Here is a 23,331-nt window from a genome sequence, read left to right on the forward strand (position 1 = left end):
CTCTCAGCATATCCAGCCCATCCATTATCTCAGCCAAATATGGCTAGCAGGATGGTTCCTCATTTTTTTCATGGCTAAACCAACCAGGCTCATAATTAAACAATTATATTCATATTTACAGATGGCATACACATTTGTTATTAAGGCACATGAAAGTTCACATGTTCCAGATGGCATTTCTGCCAAAGAACGCATTTTGATTTAAAAAATAAATAAATAATAAAATGTAAAATTGCCTCCTGTGAAGTAGTGACGTGTGACATACGACTCAATTCTTGAAAAGGGTCACAAATTTTACGTGCAAATCATACTTTACATGCTTGTACACTTATGTCTCTAATTACTTTCATATCTTCCGCTCATTAACTACAACTTTAGTGTGGAAGGGTGATATTTAAGAAATATTATGTTTTTATTCAAATTCAATACTGTATTGAGCAGTTAAATGAGCAATTGACACTTTTCAACCTGTGTTTATGTTTGACCAGCAGCTGTCAGTTCCTGTGACCCGGGGGTCCTGTGGTCATACCTCACCTCCCACCACGACCAGCGGAGGGTCACCGAGTGGATTGAGAGCCTAGCCGCCCAGAATGGTGACCCTTCCAGCGCCCCCCAGTGGCCCGCCCTCACGGCAGAGGTGGTCAACAACAACACCCGGTGCAGCACCCACATGAGGAACCACATCCTCTACATGTTGGCCAGGTAGACCCTATTCTGGGATCATCTTAGTCCTGTTTGAGGACAGTAAAGTATTAATCTGTTCATCTCTCGTGGATGCATGTAAAATAGGATGGTATCGTAAGACTCCTTAAAAACACGGCACTTCGCCCGGGTTACATCTTAGTGGGCGTGGCTTATACTGGGTACAGTGCACTTTTTTGTATTTATTTTTATTTTAGCCTTTATTTAACAAGGCAAGTCAGTTAAGAACAAATTCTTAGGCGAACTTTGTGCCCGATGCGCATTCATGTAAAAACGTTTTACCAGACACAAACTCCGTCGACACGAAGTGATGGTGAGTGAAGATATTTGTAGGCAACTAGTGTTGCACTGTACACCGAAGCTTGGTTCATTACTATAATTTTTTGTGAAATCAACTAAAAGTATTGAAGTTATTAGAAAATGTATTTGCCCTATAATTTTTTTAATTTTTAATTTTTTTTTAAATCATCTAAAAGTATTGAAGTTATTAGAAAAAGTATTTGCCCAAGTTTATCATAAGACATGTACAGAATGTACACTACCGGTCATTTTTACTGTTTTCTACATTGTGGAATAATAGTGAAGACATCAAAACTATGAAATAACACATAAGGAATCATGTAGTAACCCAAAAAGTGTTAATAAACAAATCAGAATGTTTTATATTTGAGATTCTTCAAATAGCCACCCTTTGCCTCGATGACAGCTTTGCACACACTTGATATAGGTCACCAAGTGCTAACAGTCAGTATCTAAATAATATGTGTGAAATTGATAGTGTATGTGATGTAAACAGAGAGGTCTACTTTCTTGGGGACCTGAATATTAACTGGTTTTCAGCATGCTGTCCGCTCAAGAGGACGCTTCTCACTGTGTGAGAACCAGTGCCTGTAATCTCTTTCAGGTTATTAATCAACCTACCAGGGTGTTTACAAACACTACAGGAAAAATATCATTCATATGTATTGATCACGTTTGTACTAATACTGTAAAACGTTGTTCTAAAGTTGTATCCGTACCCATTGGATGCAGGGATCACGATATAGTGGCTATATCTAGGAAAGACAAAGTTCTAAAAGCTGGTCCTTAAATAGTGTATTAGATCATCCAAAAGATTTTGCTGTGACTCTTATGTGGATGATGTTAAAAATACTTTTAGGTCTGATGTGATTAATAAAGTGCTTCCAGATACTGCACTTCATGAATATATGACATTTCTTCTTCCAATTTTTGATAAACATGCATTTGTTAAAAAACTGACTGGTAGAACTGTGAAGGCTTCATGGATTGATGAGTTTCTAATGAATCTGGCTGGACATCTGACTTACTGCAAATTGAGAAATGATGTGACTAAACTCAATAAAAAGAAAAATAAACAGTATTATAAAGCCAAGATCAATGATATACAGTGCTATCAGAAAGTATTGAGACCCCTTGACTTTTTCTACATTTTGTTACATTTACAGCCTTATTCTGAAATGGACACAAAAAAATATTCAGCAATCCCCATAATGACAAAACGAAAACAGGTTTTTAGAAAATGTATTAAATATTTTTTTTAAACAGACCTTATTTACATAACTATTAAGACCCTTTCCCATGAGACTCGAGATTGAGCTCGGTGTACTTTTTCCATTGATCATCCTTGATGTTTCCACAACTTGATTACAGTCCACCTGTGGTAAATTCAATCGATTGGACATGATTTGGAAAGGCTATATAAGGTCCCACAGTTGACAGTGCATGTCAGAGCAAAAACCAAGCCATGAGGTCGAAGGAATTGTCATTTGAGCTCCGAGACAGGATTGTGTAGAGTCAAAGATCTGGGGAACAGTACCAAAACATTTCTGCAGCATTGGAGGTCCCCAAGAACACAGTGGCCACCATTATTCTTAAATGGAAGAAATTTGGAACAACCAAGACTCTTACTAGAGCTGGCTTTTGGCCAAGCTGAGCAATTGGGGGAGAAGGGCCTTGGTCAGGGAAGTGACCAACAACCAGATGGTCACTCTGACAGAGCTGCAGAGTTCCTTTGTGGAGATGGAATAACCTTATAGAAGGACAACCATCTCTGCAGCACTCCACCAATCAAGCCACTTCTCAGTAAAAGGCACATGACAGCCTGTTTGGAGTTTTCCAAAAGGCACCTAAAGACTCTCAGACCATGAGAAACAAGATTCTATGGTCTGATGAAACCAAGATTGAACTCTTTGGCCTGAGTTCACCATCCCTACGGTAAAGCAGGATGGTGGCAGCATCCTTGATGAAAACCTGCTCCAGAGCACTCAGGACCTCAGACTGGGGTGAAGGTTCACCATCCAACAGGACAACGATCCTAAGCACACAGCCAAGACAATGCGGGCGTGGTGGGAAGGAGTCTACAGCAATCAGGCCTAGCAGATCAGAGTTTTTGATTAGCAGGTTAAGCATTCCGGTAGTTGTAAGGATTGGAGGACATGGGTTATTCTCATGAGAGAAAAACTTGTTCAGGTTTCCATCGCGAAACTTGCTCGCTATGTAAAGTTGAACGTGTACAATCACATTTTAATGCTGATATTAGCTTTTTCTCCTTTGTGACTAGCCTTGCCTTAACATTTTTAAAGAGTGGTGCATTTTCCCTCTTATTGCTCTGGTGGATGGATGTGTTCCTATCCACAATGACTTCCTTGAGAGATTGAGAAGTGCCGAGTTTCTCAGTGGTAATGAAATCTTTGCTTGCACAATTGCATGTATCCAAAACCAGAAGACCTGGACATTTATCTAGGAATGGATTCCCCTTACATGAAATTGTTGCACAAGCTGACCATTTGATGTCTGGTGTGATGAACTTTGCTCGTGTTGAAGGTTTTGTGTTAAAAGGGGACACTACATTCAAAAGCTGGGATTCAAAATCAACCAGTAGTATGTCCTGCTACTACCATCCATCTCCAGAAGGCAGTAGGGTTCTCCGTTCCTTTTAGTGGGTTTCCCCTGTTCCTTTTACCAGCTAATTGTTTTGCACATGGGCTTGGTCAAGTGGCATGCATTAGAACCTGTTTTGTGTTTTTGGCAAGACCAGGAAGTCTGAGAATCTTGCTAAAGTTAGCTGGTAGAGCTTTCATGTCTCATGTGGATAGGAATCCACCTTGCATAGTTTGTTCTGTCCAGTGCAAAGAACCAAGGCCTCTAATGTTCCAACATAAAGACCAAGATCTCTAGTTATGTGTGTACAGACAAAAATCATCACTCGTCTTTCAAATTCAAGAACAATGTTCCAGAACTGGAATGTTGAATACCTGCTTTCCATGTATGCAAAGAAGTGCATGTGGATTCGAACAGCCAAACATCTTTCAGGAATTTTGACAATGAACATAAAGTAACTTGATGACTGTGCCTGGTTTTGGTCAAGTGTGCTGCCACTCCAGCAAATGCTTACCCAGCACCTTACAACGTTCCCTGTTGGTCCCTTGGCATTTTCCCTCAGGACGTTAGCTGGGTAGCTGTCTGGAATTAATATTATACAGTGCCTTGCGAAAGTATCCGGCCCCCTTGAACTTTGCAACCTTTTGCCACATTTCAGGCTTCAAACATAAAGATATAAAACTGTATTTTTTTGTGGAGAATCAACAACAAGTGGGACACAATCATGAAGTGGAACGACATTTATTGGATATTTCAAACTTTTTTAACAAATCAAAAACTGAAAAATTGGGCGTGCAAAATTATTCAGCCCCTTTACTTTCAGTGCAGCAAACTCTCTCCAGAAGTTCAGTAAGGATCTCTGAATTATCCAATGTTGACCTAAATGACTAATGATGATAAATACAATCCACCTGTGTGTAATCAAGTCTCCGTATAAATGCACCTGCACTGTGATAGTCTCAGAGGTCCGTTAAAAGCGCAGAGAGCATCATGAAGAACAAGGAACACACCAGGCAGGTCCGAGATACTGTTGTGAAGAAGTTTAAAGCTGGATTTGGATACAAAAATATTTCCCAAGCTTTAAACATCCCAAGGAGCACTGTGCAAGCGATAATATTGAAATGGAAGGAGTATCAGACCACTGCAAATCTACCAAGACCTGGCCGTCCCTCTAAACTTTCAGCTCATACAAGGAGAAGACTGATCAGAGATGCAGCCAAGAGGCCCATGATCACTCTGGATGAACTGCATAGATCTACAGCTGAGGTGGGAGACTCTGTCCATAGGACAACAATCAGTCGTATATTGCACAAATCTGGCCTTTATGGAAGAGTGGCAAGAAGAAAGCCATTTCTTAAAGATATCCATAAAAAGTGTCGTTTAAAGTTTGCCACAAGCCACCTGGGAGACACACCAAACATGTGGAAGAAGGTGCTCTGGTCAGATGAAACCAAAATGGAACTTTTTGGCAACAATGCAAAACGTTATGTTTGGCGTAAAAGCAACACAGCTCATCACCCTGAACACACCATCCCCACTGTCAAACATGGTGGTGGCAGCATCATGGTTTGGGCCTGCTTTTCTTCAGCAGGGACAGGGAAGATTGTTAAAATTGATGGGAAGATGGATGGAGCCAAATACAGGACCATTCTGGAAGAAAACCTGATGGAGTCTGCAAAAGACCTGAGACTGGGACTTGTATGAGATTTGTCTTCCAACAAGACAATGATCCAAAACATAAAGCAAAACCTACAATGGAATGGTTCAAAAATAAACATATCCAGGTGTTAGAATGGCCAAGTCAAAGTCCAGACCTGAATCTAATCGAGAATCTGTGGAAAGAACTGAAAACTGCTGTTCACAAATGCTCTCCATCCAACCTCACTGAGCTCGAGCTGTTTTGCAAGGAGGAATGGGAAAAAATGTCAGTCTCTCGATGTGCAAAACTGATAGAGACATACCCCAAGCGACTTACAGCTGTAATTGCAGCAAAAGGTGGCGCTACAAAGTATTAACTTAAGGGGGCTGAATAATTTTGCACGCCCGATTTTTCAGTTTTTGATTTGTTAAAAAAGTTTGAAATATCCAATAAATGTCGTTCCACTTCATGATTGTGTCCCACTTGTTGTTGATTCTTCACAAAAAAATACAGTTTTATATCTTTATGTTTGAAGCCTGAAATGTGGCAAAAGGTCGCAAAGTTCAAGGGGGCCGAATACTTTCGCAAGGCACTGTATGTTGACTGTTTTGAAAATACCTTTAGCTAGCTAACCAACAAGACCTAACATTTTAAGTGAACAAAATCTGTGGCTATTGTTTGTTGACAGAACAACCATGTGTCCGCTTTAAAGTCTGATTACAATTACACATGTTCCCATTCAATTAGCTACATAATGTAACTCCTAGAGCGTGTTGGCAATTCTATCTGTTAGGTTAGTCAGTCAGTCGAGCAGTGAATTTCAAACAGATTCAACCCAAAGACCAGAGAGGTTTTCTAATGCCTCGCAAAGAAGGGCACCTATTGGTAGATCAGAAGAAGAAAAAAAAGTAGACATTAAATATCCCTTTGAGCATTGTGACGTTATTAACTTGTTAGGGCTAGGGTCCTTTTTTTCTGAATTTCAGCCTGACTGATGTGCCCAAAGTAAACTCCCTGTTACTCAGGCCAGAAGCCAGGATAGACATTAAATATCCCTTTGAGCATTGTGATGTTATTAATTACACTTTGGATAGTATATAAATACAGCCAGAGAGGAAGGAAACAGCAGAGAGGAGAGGAAGGAAACAGCTCAGGGATTTCGCCATGAGGCCAATGGTGACTTTAAAACATTTACAGAGTTTAATGAGTGTGATATGAGAAAACAACTGAGGATGGATCCACAACACTGTAGTTACTCCACAATACAGACATAAATGGTAGAGTGAAAAGAAGTAAGCCTGTACAGAATAAAAATGATTCAAAACATGCATCCTGTTTGCAACAAGGCACTGAAGTAAAACTGCAAAATAATTGGCAAATAAATTTACTTCATGTCCTGAATAGAAAGTGTTATGGTTGGGGCAAATCCAACACAACACATCACTGAGTACTACTATTCATATTTTCAAGGATGGTGGTGGTGGCTGCATCATGTTATGGGTATGCTTGTGATCGGCAAGGACTGGGCCATTTAAAGAAAATGTAAACCCTAGAGGAAAACCTGGTTCAGTCTGCTTTCCAACAGACACTGGCAGACATTCACTTTTCAGCAGGAAAATAACCTAAAATAGAAGGCCAAATATACAGTCGTGGCCAAAGGTTTTGAGAATGACACAAATATACATTTTCACAAAGTCTGCTGCCTCAGTTTGTATGATGGCAATTTGCATATACTCCAGAATGTTATGAAGAGTGATCAGATTAATTGCAATTATTGCAAAGTACCTCTTTGCCATGCAAATGAACTGAATCCCTCCAAAATATTTCCACTGCATTTCATCCCTGCCACAAAAGGACCATCTGACATCATGTCAGTGATTCTCTCGTTAACACAGGTGTGAGTGTTGACGAGGACAAGGCTGGAGATCACTCTGTCATGCTGATTGAGTTTGAATAACAGACTGGAAGCTTCAAAAGGAGGGTGGTGCTTGGAATCATTGTTCTTCCTCTGTCAACCATGGTTACCTGCAAGGATACACGTGCCGTCATCATTGCTTTGCACAAAAAGGGCTCTCCTAAAGTTGATTCAGCTGCGGGATCGGGGCACCCCCAGTACAGAGCTTTCTCAGGAACAGCAGCAGGCAGGTGTGAGTGCATCTGCATGCACAGTGAGGCGAAGACATTTGGAGGATGGCCTGGTGTCAAGAAGGGCAGCAAAGAAGCCACTTCCCTCCAGGAAAAACATCAGGGACAGACTGATATTCTGCAAAAGGTACAGGGATTGGACTGCTGAGGACTGGGGTAAAGTCATTTTCTCTGATTAATCCCCTTTCCGATTGTTTGGGACATCCGTAAAAAAGCTTGTCCGGTGAAGACAAGGTGAACGCTACCATCAGTCCTGTGTCATTCCAACAGTAAAGCATCCTTAGACCATTCATGTGTGGGGTTGCTTCTCAGCCAAGGGAGTGGGCTCACTCACAATTTTGCCTAAGAACACAGCCATGAATAAAGAATGGTACCAACACATCCTCCTAGAGCTACTTCCCCCAACCATTCAGGAACAGTTTGGTGACGAACAATGCCTTTTCCAGCATGATGGAGCACCTTGCCATGAAGCAACTAAGTGGCTCGGGGAACAAAACAAAACATCTATATTTGGGTCCATGGCCAGGAAACTCCCCAGACCTTAATCCCATTGAGAACTTGTGGTCAATCCTCAAGAAGCGGGTGGCCAAACAAAAACCTGCAAATTCTGTCAAACTCCAAGCATTGATTATGCAATAATGAGCTGCCATCAGTCAGGATGTGGCCCAGAAGTTAATTTACAGCATGCCAGGGCAGATTGCAGAGGTCTTGAAAAAAAAGGGTCAACACTGCAAATATTGACTCTGCATCAACTTCGTGTAATTGTCAATAAAAGCCCTCGACACTTTTGAAATGCTTGTAATTATTATTCCATAGTAACATCTGACAAAAATATCTAAAGACACTGAAGCAGCAAACTTTGGAAATTAATATTTGTGTCATTCTCAAAACTTTTGGCCATGACTGTACACTGGAGTTGTTTACCAAGATGACATTGAATGTTCCTGAGTGGCCTAGTTACAGTTTTCACTTAAATCAGCTTGGAAATCTTTGGAAAACCTTGAATGGCTGTCTAGCACTGATCAACAACCAACTTGACAGAGTTATAATGTGCAAATATTGTACAATACAGATGTGCCAAGCTCTTAAACCTTGTTCACATTGCAGCCCTTAATGCTCAAATCAGTTTAGTTTTTAAAATCAGTTTTGGAATAATGCCTGTCCAAACAGCAAGTTACAAGTGACCAAATCGGATTTGTGTATGTTCAGACAGCAGTCATTTGCTGACATGGCTACCCTAGTTGTCATAGTGACAACAGGTGTGTGTGTGTGCAGGGATGTAGATTGATTGGTGGTGGTTCTCCTGTTTCCTATCACTTAGAAGTTATGTAGCAAGCTTCGGTGACATCAATGCCTGCCATGTATGTTTGCCAGTTGTTTTGAATGTTCAAAATCATAAGGTAAGAGCACTTTTAAAGCCTCAAAGGATAAGATGATCCAACTTTCAAATTGAGTCCTTTTTGGCTAGCCACAACAGTCAACTAGCTAGCTGTTTAGCTTTCTAGGACATTCACTAATTTGTTTCCAAACAATTTACAAGCTAATTAGCTACCACATGTTATTGTCAAACTGTCAACCGAGTACCTAGCAACCAACAACGTATGCCAAGAAACCGTCTAAAAAAAAACACTTCAGGGCAAATAAATCAGATTTTACTGTTCAGATCAAAGTCGCATGGCCAGGAATCAGATTTGACTTCAAACCACCTACGAAAGTGATCTGAAATGTGGATTGAAATATCAGATTCCATGTGCTTTTTGGTTGTTCAGACTGTAGGAAAAAGAACAGATTTGAATCGGTTATGCAAAAAACTTAGATCTGAGTCACTTCAAACTGCCAATGTGAACAAGGCTTTAGAGACTTAACCCAGAATGACTCACAGCTGTAATCGCTTCCAAATGTCATTCTAACATGTATTATCGCAGGGGTGTGACTATTTTATGTATATTCGATTTCTTTATCTAATTTTTTTATAAAATTGCAAAAAAAATCTATAAACGTGTTTTCACTTTGTCATTATGAGGTATTGTGTGTAGATGGGTTAGATAAAAACTAAATGTAATCAATTTTGAATTCAGGCTGTAACACAACAAAATGTGCAATAAGTCAAGGGGTGTGAATACTTTCTGAAGGCACTGTATGTTTAGTAGAAGAAATACTGGAGCCAAAATCTAAAAAATAAAGAAAATAAATGTATTATATTAAGGTGCTTCTTTCTGGATTAGTAGGCTTACTTGCGAGCCCACCATAGTAGAAGCAGAGAAGCAAACTCACAGTAAAAAATGTAGGCAAGTGTCGGCCTCTTGTGGCCAAACTGGTATTGCACCCTACACTGCTGAATACACGTAATGAATAGTCATATACGGTATATTACACTAGATATGTAAGAAAGCTATGTTAGCTGCTAACCTCCATCACCCACCACTCTCTTTGCAGGAGAGGAGTGTTCATCCAGGCCGAGATGGCTGATTTTGAGCAGCTGTTGTGGAGGCTGGGCCAGGCAGGTGGGGTGATGCAGGCCAGCCCACCCATTCCCCAGTACCGCTCCCCTCAAGGACATGACTTACACACACGCTTCATCCACCACTGCCTGGACAATGGCCTTCGCTACCTGCTCTACACCTACCTGGAGCACAACAGGTGAGGGAAAGGGACAATCAATATTTCATGACTATTTGCTAGGAGGAGGCTATGACTGAATCTCAAACCGAACACTTGGCCCCAGAGCCCTTTTTGTCTTGAGTGGCCACTTGCTGATGTGTTCAGTGTTTCCAAAAATGTTTCAGTGATAATTTCTACGATAGCCTGGCTAATCCGAGTCACTCGACTCACAGCAAAGGAGAGCTGTGACACGCTGGTCTGGATAGGAGGCCATTATAAATGCAGTATTCTGCAATTTTTCATTGAGAATCACTATTGGCTCCTTAATTTGTCGCTAGATGACATTTTGCCATTGCCGCAACAAAGTCACAGCACCAATTTGCCTTGCTGCGGCACAGGTGCGGGCGTCAGTTGAGTATGGCAGTCGCCATACCCTAGCTCAAGACCAACAATTTAAAGTAGGCCATTTTTTTGTGGGAACTAAAATCATTCCAATCCCGATTTAACATGCAATAGCTGTTTAGAGTATTGCTTGGCTGGCTTTAGGACCATGGGGAACATCGATCGGCCTGGGCTCCTTTTCTATCACTTTTAGAATGCAGAGTGTGCCAGTGTGCTTTGCCAGTCAGCTGTTTAGGCAAAAATATACATGTCCTGTATTTGGCTTCAAAGACGACAATTGTAGGCTATAACATAAACTCAGCAAAAAAAGAAACGTCCTCTCACTGTCAACTGTGTTTATTTTCAGCAAACTTAACAGGTGTAAATATTTGTATGAACATAAGATTCAACAACTGAGACATAAACTGAACAAGTTCCACAGAAATTGAATAATGTGTTCCTGAACAAAGGGGGGAGTCAAAATCAAAAGTAACAGTCAGTATCTGTTGTGGCCACCAGCTGCATTAAGTACTGCAGTGCATCTCCTCCTCATGGACTGCACCAGATTTGCCAGTTCTTGCTGTGAGATGTTACCCCACTCTTCCACCAAGGTACCTGCAAGTTCCCGACATTTCTGGGGGGAATGGCCCTAGCCCTCACCCTCCGATCCAACAGGTCCCAGACTTGCTCAATGGGATTGAGATCCGGGCTCTTCGCTGGCCATGGCAGAACACTGACATTCCTGTCTTGCGGGAAATCATGCACAGAACGAGCAGTATGGCTGGTGGCATTGTCATGCTGGAGGGTCATGTCAGGATGAGCCTGCAGGAAGGGTACCACATGAGGGAGGAGGATGTCTTCCCTGTAACACACAGAGCTGAGATTGCCTGCAATGACATCAAGCTCAGTCCGATGACGGACCCCCCGCCTCCAAATCGATCCCGCTCCAGAGTACGGGCCTCGGTGTAACGCTCATTCCTTCAAATATAAACGAGAATCCGACCATCAATAGAAAATCCTCTTTAGTGTCCTGAGTTTTCATAACTGTGACCTACCGTCTGTAGGCTGTTAGTGTCTTAACGACCATTCCACAGGTGCATGTTTATTAATTGTTTATGGTTCATTGAACAAGCATTGGAAACAGTGTTTAAACCCTTTACAAATTAAGATCTGTGAAGTTATTTGGATTTTTAAGAATTATCTTTGAAAGTCAGGGTCCTGAAAAAGGGACGTTTCTTTTTTTTTGCTGAGTTTATGTGCATTGTCATGCAGTGACTGGAAGATAATTGAGACAATGCAAATCATTAATGATTACTTATTTGAGCAAAAAATGTTTACTTCTTGCTGTTGGCCAACTTCATCATCACTCTCTGCCTGCATCCCTAATCCCTCTAGCCTACTAGCCCAAAGACAGGCAGATGGTGATATTGAGTCGTTTCATCTTACTGTACAAAGGCAATGTAAGCAGCTGTCATTACACTCGTGTCCCGCGTGAGCCAGTTCGTAAATAAAACATTCTCCATTCAGCCTGTAAAGGCATTGATTTCCTCCTTACCTCAATTTAAAGGAGAGAAGGTGGGGAATTTGAAAAAAATATGCACACTTTCTTTATTAAATGTCTAGGAATGCTAGTCCTGGATGTTGTGTATCGCGTTCAGCCAATCAGGTTGCAGCAGTTTGTTGTTTACGCCTGGCTGAACGCAGGGTACAACATCAGGAATTAGCATTAGCCATTCTAGCATGGTGGTGTAAAATGAGGTTTCATAGAGAAAGTATGCATATTTTCCCTTTTTTTTTTCTCTCGCTGCCATGCTATTAAATCGAGTTAAGGAGGGGATGTTTTCAGTACGAACCGGTACATGGGGGATACGAGTGTATAGCCCGCTGCATACACTGCTTTTGGACGGTAAGATGAAATGTGGGTAGATGCTCAATTCGCCCGCCTCATTCTCACGAATGTATCCCGCTGTTTATGAAGTTTTTCATTCAACATGTGGCAATGAGAAATTGGTGCTACAATACCTTTTTTTAAGAAATACGGCACCTTCAAGCACAACTCCTTAGCTAGATGTAAACTTGTGCGACTAAAGCCGGGCGTGCACTGCACGATTTTTGGCCCAAATTTAGCTGTCCCAGACATGTTTTTGAGATCGGAGACAGAATCCCCATGTCGTTGCCTACTCAACGCTCTGCCATCATCAACGCTCGTTTAATAAGAGCAGATCAGAGACACAATCTTAGGGCTCGCGATCCCGTCTTTGTCGGCACAATGCTCTTGTAGTGTGAGATGTGCAACGTATGACAAGTTTTGAGAACGGTGATCAGAAATGGCCAGTGAGCTCACCGGTAAGATGATGACTTTGCATCACCCAGAATGTGTAGACTTTCGAGCAGGAGCGATGACTACTACCTACTACTAGTATGCATTTATACTTTTAGAAGCCAAATTGTAAAACTGTTACAGCTCTGAAGTTCACAAGCACTGTTATCAAATTCAAATTGTATTGGCTAGATATTTCATCTCTGTATGGCAGAGGCAGCTTTGAGCCACAGCATGTTCTAGCTACGTTAACAATCTGTTAATGTGGTCACATCGTTGTTTTCGCGAGACATCGTGGTATTGAGCATCCTCATGATGCAAAAACGTTCAAATGAATTACAGATTTCTTGATGATTCATTCAGACTATTTTGAGGGCGGCAGGTAGCCCAGCGGTTTGAGCATTGGGCCAATAACCAAAAGGTCTCTGGTTCAAATTCCCAAGCTAACAAGGTAAGAAATCTGTCTTTGTGCCCTTGAGCAAGGCACTTCACCCTAATTTAATCCAGGGGTGCCATACTACTTTGGCTCACCCTGGAAAAACAATTTGCTCCAGTGTATGTGACAATAAAACAAATATATTTTTCTTTAGTAGTGGCTTTGTTGTTGCTAGGTAACACGCTAAGATTTGTGGTTAGAACTTGCTGCCTCGGGAGCCGAGTTGGCACAGGATGCCCACTTGGTAGAGAGGTTGCTGAAAGACACAGTAGAGCCCTCGATCACTCGACAACTAACCGCTGAGATTGACTTGTGTTCGGTTTGAGATTCAGCTAATGTATTGTATTTATTGTATTAGGAGCTTACTGATCTTGGTTTTGAAAGTATTTTCAATTGTCAAACAAACAATCTCCTTCTTTGAAGCTATTTGTGGCTCAGATGACACTGCATTTGTGAAATATACTGTATGTTTTTGTAGCTCGTGCTCCATGTTTGTTTTCTTTCTTTGTATCAGGTTGACACCCAGGAATTGCCCTGCTCTAGCTGATAATGGTCTATATGAAAGTCACCCGTGGTTTGAAATGCTGGTGAAAATGCAAGAGATTACCAGAGACCTCTCAGGTATGGCAGTTTTAGTTATGCGGTGATGGGTTCTGATTTCTTAACCTTTGGAATCATGAAATATACTTATTCATTTCACTGAGGGAGAGAGGGTAATGTATAACGTTTACATTATGTCAGGATATGTTATTGTTAGCCATCAGGGATCCTATGGGAGGAGAAGAGACAGTCGGGTACCAGTCATCATGACAGCCATGAGTTGGAGAGGAGTGAGGAATTTGGGCAGTGGTCAGGTTAGATGAAGTGAGGAATAACTTCTGGATAGCAACAGAGGTGTATTGGCTGTCCAGATGTGTAAGAAGGGGCTCAGCTTAGGAGAAAGGGTTAAATGTCAGTGTTTGTGTGAATATGTTCTTTGCAGATGTATGACCCAGTAGTTGAATAAACTTGGTTTGAGCTCGATTAAGCATCCGTGAGTTTTTTTTAGTCTGTTTATTTTTAACCTAATAGTGGTATGTCATGTTTTATTGTTGGTGCTTAAGGTTGATTTATAGTCCGTCTTATGAAATGTCTCTAGACCATTAGAATGCGACAAGTGTCATTGGCCAAAGCTACATTGAATTTATACTCATGCCGACTGTCTGTAGACTGTCAATGTGACTGTCATTTTCCTTGTTGCATAGGCATGAAATATTTTCAACTTTGAACCTGTCGTTGGGACCATTGTTAGGATAGCCTGATTTTGACAGCATCAAGAAGTTCTACATTTCTGTTAAAATAAAAGTTGTCTACAGTCTAAACAGATATGTTCGGTCGTCATTTGAACTGTCTAGCAAGCAAACAGCGAACTAAAACACTGTTGGAAAGTTGCTTTCAGTTGCCTGACTTGCTAGATTAGCATATCCTAAAAAAAAAATTAAACTGATGGGTTTATTGGTATAGAGCAGGTATGCTATTTGGAACACCAGGCTGCTGATGTCATGCAGCCCTATTTGTTTTTGACATGTAGTTTGACGAGTCATTAATAACCATTAAATAATTATGTGTCTCTGTCCTGTAGATCCAGAACGTGTGTTCCAGGCCAGTCTGACCAGTGCCCAGGTCCTCATCCCAGGCAGCCAGGCCATGGTTAGCAGCATGCTCCTGGAAGGACACAGTCTTCTGGCCCTCGCTACCATCATGTTTGCCCCGGGTGGCATCGACCAGGTCTGGACCTTTTCTCTCCTCAAAAGCCTTATATTTGGTAACCGCGTGATGCTATGTGATAACTGCACGAGGGTATCTCACCTTATAATTCTGCCTTCAGCGATTTCCTAGGCAGGAAACAGGAATTTCATGCATATAGTTTGTTTTATTTCTCATAGTGGCCATTTTTTGGAATGCGGTGATCAGGCTGGTTCCACCAGGCTATTGGCCAAAAGGTGAACAGCTCCATCAGTGCAAGACAAAACCTAATCTATTGGCTCCGGTTATAATACCATGTACATTGGTTTATATACCTCAAATTTTGTCATAAATGTCCCTCCTACTCTCAGATACAATGTCAATATAGTTCACAAGCCTCCTCACATTGTCTGCCACCTGTTTAACAATCTACTACAAGCCCAAGGTCTCTCCCCTCCCTGGGTGGAGACAGAATGTCCTGTAAGGAACACAGTATTCCAGCCGGTCTGACGATAGCTCCATTTGTTTCTACCAAGGAACAGAAAGTCCTTGTTCTAATTCTTGACTAAAACTACACACCTTATATTCAGTATTATGATTATAATAAGATTCATACATTCATACAGTAACAGAGTAGTATTCTGTTTAGTTGTAATTCTAAGCTAAATGTATACATCATTTAGTCATGATTAATAAAAATCCCATAACAGTATGTCCAATGACTAGATATGACGTATATAACGTGACACCATTCATTCCTATGTGAAGACTCAACAGTGCATTGAAATCAAATTAAGCCGGTTAAAGGTGCAATATGCTGAAATCATTCCGCCATTTACTGGTTGCAAAAATTCTAATAGATTGCCTAATTTCAGTTTGTGGCAAAAGTAGAAAATCATTGCATCTTCTAAAACGCTGTGCTATATCTTTTCAATAACCAAATATATTGTAGTTTTAGCTGTTTCAAGCTAGTGTACAAAACCAAAAGTAAAAGACAAAAACATAAGCATGGGAAGAATAGAAATGGTGCACATCTATTGCTTATTAAGACTTGCTTTCAATGCGAATGACAGGTCTATAATTCCCATTTCTATGTGAATTTGGTAAGGTCATCCTTAAAGTTACTTATTGCAGCTTTTAAGATGGCGTCTCATGGAGACATAACATAACAGCTCAATTTGAGGTACTCCAGGTAGTGATGTTTCAGGCTAGCTTAGTGCTGCCCCCTTTCATTGAATAACTCAAGTAGAAGGCCTACTGCAGGCTGTTATTATGTAGTAACTAAATTATCCTTATACAGTTGCAGCCAAATATATTGGCACCATTGCACTTTTGTTAAATAATTCCCTATTTGTTTCAAAAATGACATGTTCATCCCCACACGAAAATCAATTTTTCAACACATTGATTCAAGTCAGAGTGATTTTTGTTTTGTTTTATTGTGATAACACACCCAGTGGTCAGACTTACCAAGAATAGTTTATCAAAATAAATATTGTTATTTCATGGATTTATTTACAAAAAACACTATTCACACGTACGACAGATGCACATTTTGCATAGATTTACAAATAAAATGTTACTTAAAATCAAAATTACACAAGATCTAAAAAGTCCTAAGAACCAGTGTTTGGAATATTTTTTATTTAACCTATATTTAACCAGGAAGGGCTTATTGAGATTAAAATCTATTTTTCAAGAGCGCCCTGGCCAAGATAGGCAGCAGCAAGTCATTACAAAAAAAATACCGACAGACAACATGAAAAACTACAAGTAATCTAGTAAAAACCATTGAATTCACAAGAGTATAAAACAGCAAATTAAAAACATTGACAGGTCAGGGAATCAGCCTCAAAATCCTTCATCAGTGATTTAAAAACACCAATCGGGACAAGTTCTTCCAGTTTAAAAGTATTTTGTAAGGTGTTCCAAGACGATGGCGCAGAGTACATAAAAGCCCTTTTACCAAATTCAGTTTGGACATTTGGAACAGTTAGCAGGATAAAGTCCAACGAATGAAGGGAGTACCCACCACATTTCAATAAAAATGCACAAATAAAAAGGTAGTAAACCCAAAATGGCTTTGTATATAAAAGTATACCACTGACTGAGCCTACGAGTGACTAGAGAAGGCCAGCCAACCCTGGTATACAAAGTGCAGTGGTGTGTAAGGGTTGTGCAGTTTAAAATAAATCTCAAAGTGCCATGGTAAAGAGTGTCAATTGATCTCAAACACTGAGCTGAAGCATTCATATATCAGCATAAATGTAGCTGATACTAGCCTCCTTCTGGCTTCAAAAGAAAAACAGGCCTTATTCTGTAAATAAAATCCCAATTTCAGCTTCAATTTTTTTGTAAGTTGTTGAATACGCAATTTAATTAAAAGAGAGGCCGTCATCAATTAAAATCCCAAGATATTTATATGAGGTTACAACCTCAATCTCCTTGCCCTGACAGGTAGTAATAGTTAAGTCCTTCAAAACAGAGTCCTTCAAAACACATGACGGTAATTCATTAACATTACTGTTACCAGACATAGACTTAATAGCCTTCCAAAACGTTCTAGGGTCAATCAGGTTATCAGTGGTAACAGACATAAAATATTCAGACTTGGTCTTCCTGAGAAGAAAAGAACACTTGTTTCGGAACTGCCTAAGAATAAGCCAGACTTGACCTTCCTGAGAAGAAAAGAACACTTGTTTCGGAACTGCCTAAAAATAAGCCAGTCTTGACCTTCCTGAGAAGAAAAGAACACTTGTTTCGGAACTGCCTAAAAATAAGCCAGTCTTGACCTTCCTGAGAAGAAAAGAACACTTGTTTCGGAACTGCCTAAAAATAAGCCAGTCTTGACCTTCCTGAGAAGAAAAGAACACTTGTTTCGGAACTGCCTAAAAATAAGCCAGTCTTGACCTTCCTGAGAAGAAAAGAACACTTGTTTCGGAACTGCCTAAAAATAAGCCAGACTTGACCTTCCTGAGAAGAAAAGAACACTTGTTTCGGAACTGCCTAAAAATAAGCCAGTCTTGACCTTCCTGAGAAGAAAAGAACACTTGTTTCGGAACTGCCTAAAAATAAGCCAGACTTGACCTTCCTGAGAAGAAAAGAACACTTGTTTCGGAACTGCCTAAAAATAAGCCAGTCTTGACCTTCCTGAGAAGAAAAGAACACTTGTTTCGGAACTGCCTAAAAATAAGCCAGACTTGACCTTCCTGAGAAGAAAAGAACACTTGTTTCGGAACTGCCTAAAAATAAGCCAGTCTTGACCTTCCTGAGAAGAAAAGAACACTTGTTTCGGAACTGCCTAAAAATAAGCCAGACTTGACCTTCCTGAGAAGAAAAGAACACTTGTTTCGGAACTGCCTAAAAATAAGCCAGTCTTGACCTTCCTGAGAAGAAAAGAACACTTGTTTCGGAACTGCCTAAGAATAAGCCAGACTTGACCTTCCTGAGAAGAAAAGAACACTTGTTTCAGAACTGCCTAAAAATAAGCCAATCAGCATCAGAACATGATTTCCACGCTTTAGCCCAGGCTAGATTACGGTTGTGAATAATACAAGACAGCTCAGAAGAAAACCATGGATTATCCCACCCTTTAACTCTGAACCTGCTGAATGGGGCATGTTTGTTTACTCTTTGGGAAAAACCATCATGAAAGAATTTCCAGGCAGTTTCCACATCAGGAATAAACTCAATCTTGCTCCAGTCAAAATAAAACAAATCATGAAAGAAAGCCTGCTCATTAAAACACTTAATATTTCCCATACTAATAAAACGTGGGTTTGTCTTTGGAACCTTAGTATTTCTAACAGCAACAACAGCACAATGGTCACTTAAATCATTACAAAAAACACCAACCGCACGATATTTATGTGGAACATTTGTCAATATCAAATTGATTAGGGTAGACTTATCTGGACATTTAAGATTTGGGTGAGTTAATCAACTGGGATTCATAGAATTACAAAACATTTTTAAATCATCAGACACCGGCTTTAACCAACACCAGTTGAGATCACCAATCAAGATCATTTCACTGTAAAGAAGTTTAGACACAAGGTGCGTCAAAGAAGAAAATGCATCACCGAGAGCAGAGGGGGGTCTATAACAGCCAATCACAGAAACCTCAATATTCAAAGCAAGAAATTCCAACTGTTTCCAAATTGCCACAATTACAGGGAATTTAGTTTTTACATATATTGCCACACTCCCACTTCTCTTAACCCGATCAGTGCGATATACATTGTAACCACTTATACAAATATCCTTATCAAAACAGACTTGCTGAGCCAGGTTTCAGAAAACACAATTACATCAGCATCAGTTGATTTAGCCCAAATCCTAACCACATCAATTTTTGACAACAGGCTGCGTACATTTAAATTAAAAATACCAAAACCAGATCTTGATTTAAAATCAGAGGGGGTTTGGAGACATTGCATATCAGGGCCAGGGTTAGGTTGCACGTTACCTGATATCAACAAAAGAAGAATAACTAGGCACCTCTGTTTAATAACCTTGCACGGCTTCTCTTTTTTTAAGAGACCTACTGCAAGCGAATTCTACAAGTGAGTTTCCAGACAATACAAAACAGTCATTTAAAACCATTTGACTTTGGAAGAGACACATTCGTACTGTTTACATCATGCCACAAATACATCGGCTCTTGGACGAGTGGACCAAGTGAAAAAGAGCGAGTTCCTGCAGACAAAATGTCCAATGGACGGGAGAGCACACTGTCAGATGTACTCACCCAGCGATAATGTTCGTTTTCTCCAGAGTTCAGTAAAGTCAGTGCACAAAGCAATACCACGATAACTGTCATTTTCTCTGACAAAAAAAATTAAAAATTAGAGGCCAACGAAGGTAAGGGGAGAGAGAGACAGCGTGTATGTATGAGTCTGAATGTGAGTGTTTGCACGTGTGAGTAGATTGGGTGTTGAGTTCGATAGAGAGAACGTTGAGATTGTTGAGCTGCCACTGACAGCCAGGCGAAGAGCAAAAAGGAGCAGCTTGGACAAGACACTCCGCAGACGAAAAAGGAACTCAGGCCAGCCAGAGATGGCGTTACTTTGGTAAACGTCAAGTAATGAAGTGCCGAGTTGAGGAGGACCTGTGATCTTTACACCAGCAGAATTAAAATAGTTTGCACTACACAACAACGAAGTTACGCAACCATAAATAAATAGGTTATTAGAAGGTTAAAATGTACTAGTCACAGACTAACAACTTGACATGCTGCCATCTTGGATTTGAAGTTGCTCCTTTGAAGGCTGAGAAAAAATGAGGAGGTTGTCATTTGAAATCCTATGGTATACAGGCACCATTTTCTGTGCAACTTCTCGATTAAAAAAATGTATGGCCTGGATGGTTTTTGTGACTGGGTGGATTCTAACCATTTTCTAGGGCTCGCTGGTACCAGCACCAAGATGACGAGCATCTGCCGTGATTAGGGGTTTCGCCAGCCCAGATGGCAGTCTCCATGCTCTCTACATCACCCTTGATGTCAGGAATTGCTCTCCTGTAATAGTTTTGTAGACTTTTACATTTTAGTGAAGTAAGTTTTCCTACAACTCTGCCCCCAAGGCATATTTCTGCACTAAGTTTACATAGAGATGTTCCCATCCTCTTGTGGGCATGATGGATGCATTCCAGTTTCCATACAGTGGCTTGCGAAAGTATTCACCCCTTTGGCATTTTTCCTATTTTGTTGCCTTACAAACTGGAATTAAAATACATTTTGGGGGGGTTGTATCATTTGATTTACACAACATACCACTTTGAAGATGCAAAATATGTTTTATTGCGAAACAAACACACAATGAGACAAAAAAACTGAAAACTTTAGCATGCATAACTATTCACCCCCCAAAGTCAATACTTTGTAGAGGCACCTTTTGCAGCAATTACAGCTGCAAGTCTTTTGGGGTATGTCTCTATAAGCTTGGCACATCTAGCCACTGGCATTTTTTGCCCATTCTTCAAGGCAAAGCTGCTCCAGCTCCTTCAAGTTTGATGGGTTCTGCTGGTTTGATGGGTTCTGCAATCTTTAAGTCATACCACAGACTCTCAATTGGATTGAGGTCTGTGCTTTGACTAGGCCATTCCAAAACATTTAAATGTTTCCCCTTAAACCACTCGAGTGTTGCTTTAGCAGTATGCGTAGGGTCATTGTCCTGCTGGAAGGTGAACCTTCGTCCCAGACTCAAATCTCCGGAAGACTGAAACCGATTTCCCTCAAGAATTTCCCTGTATTTAGCGCCATCCACCATTCCTTCAATTCTTACCAGTTTCCCAGTCCCTGCCGATGGGAAAACATCCCCACAGCATGATGCTGCCACCACCATGCTTCACTGTGGGGATGGTGTCCCCCGGGGTGATGAGAGGTGTTGGGTTTGTGCCAGACATAGCATTTTCCTTGATGGCCAAAAAGCTAAATTTTAGTCTCATTTGACCAGAGTACCTAGTTGCATATGGTTGGGTAGTTTCCCACATGCCTTTTGACGAACACCACATGTGTTTGCTTATTTTATGTCTTTTGTCTGGCCGCTCTTCCATAAAGCCCAGCTCTGTGGAGTGTACGGCTTAAAGTGGTCCTATGGACAGATACTCCAAACTCTGCTGTGGACAACTCCTTCAGGGTTATCTTTGGTCTCTTTGTTGCCTCTCTGATTAATGCCCTCCGTGCCTGGTCCGTGAGTTTTGGTAGGTTTGTTGTGTTGCCATATTCTTTCAATTTTTTTTAATAATTGATTTAATGGTACTCCGTGGGATGTTCAAAGATTCTGATATTTTTTTATAACCCTACCCTGATCTGTACTTCTCCACAACTTTGTCCCAGACCTGTTTGGAGAGCTCCTTGGTCTTTATGGTGCCGCTTGCTTGGTGGTGCCCCTTGCTTAGTGGTGTTGCAGACTCTGGGGCCATTCAGAACAGGTGTATATATACTGAGTTCATGTGACAGATCGTGTGACATTTAGATTGCACACAGGTGGACTTTATTTAACTAATTATGTGACTTCTGAAGGTAGGAATTTCATAGCAAAGGGGGTGAATACAAATGCCCTCACAACTTTTCAGTTTTTAATTAAATTGTTTATTTTTTTTCACTTCACCAATTTGAACTATTTTGTGTATGTCCATTACTTGAAATCCAAATAAAAATACATTTATATTACAGGTTGTAATGCAACAAAATAGGAAAAACACCAAGGGGGATGAATACTTTTGCAGGGCACTGTATCTCAATTCCTGGGTAGGGATCTTTATTTTAATTATTTATTTTACCTTTATTTAACCAGGTAGGCAAGTTGAGAACAAGTTCTCATTTACAATTGAGACCTGGCCAAGATAAAGCAAAGCAGTTCGACAGATACAACAACACAGAGTTACACATGGAGTAAAACAAACATACAGTCAATAATAAAGTATAAACAAGTCTATATACAATGTGAGCAAATGAGGTGAGAAGGGAGGTAAAGGCAAAAAAGGCCTTGGTGGCAAGGTAAATACAATATAGCAAGTAAAACACTGGAATGGTAGTTTTGCAATGGAAGAATGTGCAAAGTAGAAATAAAAATAATGGGGTGCAAAGGAGCAAAATAAATAAATAAATTAAATACAGTTGGGAAAGAGGTAGTTGATAGGGCTAAATTATAGGTGGGCTATGTACAGGTGCAGTAATCTGTGAGCTGCTCTGACAGTTGGTGCTTAAAGCTAGTGAGGGAGATAAGTGTTTCCAGTTTCAGAGATTTTTGTAGTTCGTTCCAGTCATTGGCAGCAGAGAACTGGAAAGAGAGGCGGCCAAAGAAAGAATTGGTTTTGGGGGTGACTAGAGAGATATACCTGCTGGAGCGTGTGCTACAGGTGGGAGATGCTATGGTGACCAGCGAGCTGAGATAAGGGGGGACTTTACCTAGCAGGGTCTTGTAGATGACATGGAGCCAGTGGGTTTGGCGACGAGTATGAAGCGAGGGCCAGCCAACGAGAGCGTACAGGTCGCAATGGTGGGTAGTATATGGGGCTTTGGTGACAAAACGGATTGCACTGTGATAGACTGCATCCAATTTGTTGAGTAGGGTATTGGAGGCTATTTTGTAAATTACATCGCCAAAGTCGAGGATTGGTAGGATGGTCAGTTTTACAAGGGTATGTTTGGCAGCATGAGTGAAGGATGCTTTGTTGCGAAATAGGAAGCCAATTCTAGATTTAACTTTGGATTGGAGATGTTTGATATGGGTCTGGAAGGAGAGTTTACAGTCTAACCAGACACCTAAGTATTTGTAGTTGTCCACGTATTCTAAGTCAGAGCCGTCCAGAGTAGTGATGTTGGACAGGCGGGTAGGTGCAGGTAGCGATCGGTTGAAGAGCATGCATTTAGTTTTACTTGTATTTAAGAGCAATTGGAGGCCACGGAAGGAGAGTTGTATGGCATTGAAGCTTGCCTGGAGGGTTGTTAACACAGTTTCCAAAGAAGGGCCGGAA

General features: G+C 40.7%; 1 protein-coding gene across 8 annotated transcripts in view; it reads left to right on the forward strand.

The window, feature by feature from the left end:
- Positions 1–23,331, forward strand: part of spg11 (SPG11 vesicle trafficking associated, spatacsin) — a 98,400-nt gene that overhangs the window by 29,843 nt on the left and 45,226 nt on the right. For 4 of the 8 annotated variants that reach the window (XM_021565598.3, XM_090202360.1, XM_021565615.3 and 1 more), the window contains exons 15-18: positions 489–702; positions 9,824–10,027; positions 13,640–13,746; positions 14,747–14,892. In XM_021565598.3, coding sequence (XP_021421273.3) covers positions 489–702; positions 9,824–10,027; positions 13,640–13,746; positions 14,747–14,892 — 671 coding nt within the window. The remainder of the gene's footprint in view (positions 1–488; positions 703–9,823; positions 10,028–13,639; positions 13,747–14,746; positions 14,893–23,331) is intronic. The other 4 variants (XM_021565607.3, XM_090202368.1, XM_090202350.1 and 1 more) reach the window with 1 other exon arrangement.

The sequence above is a fragment of the Oncorhynchus mykiss genome, chromosome 2 (genome assembly GCF_057628025.1).
Source record: "Oncorhynchus mykiss isolate SJ-2025 chromosome 2, ASM5762802v1, whole genome shotgun sequence".
Lineage (NCBI taxonomy): Eukaryota > Metazoa > Chordata > Actinopteri > Salmoniformes > Salmonidae > Oncorhynchus > Oncorhynchus mykiss.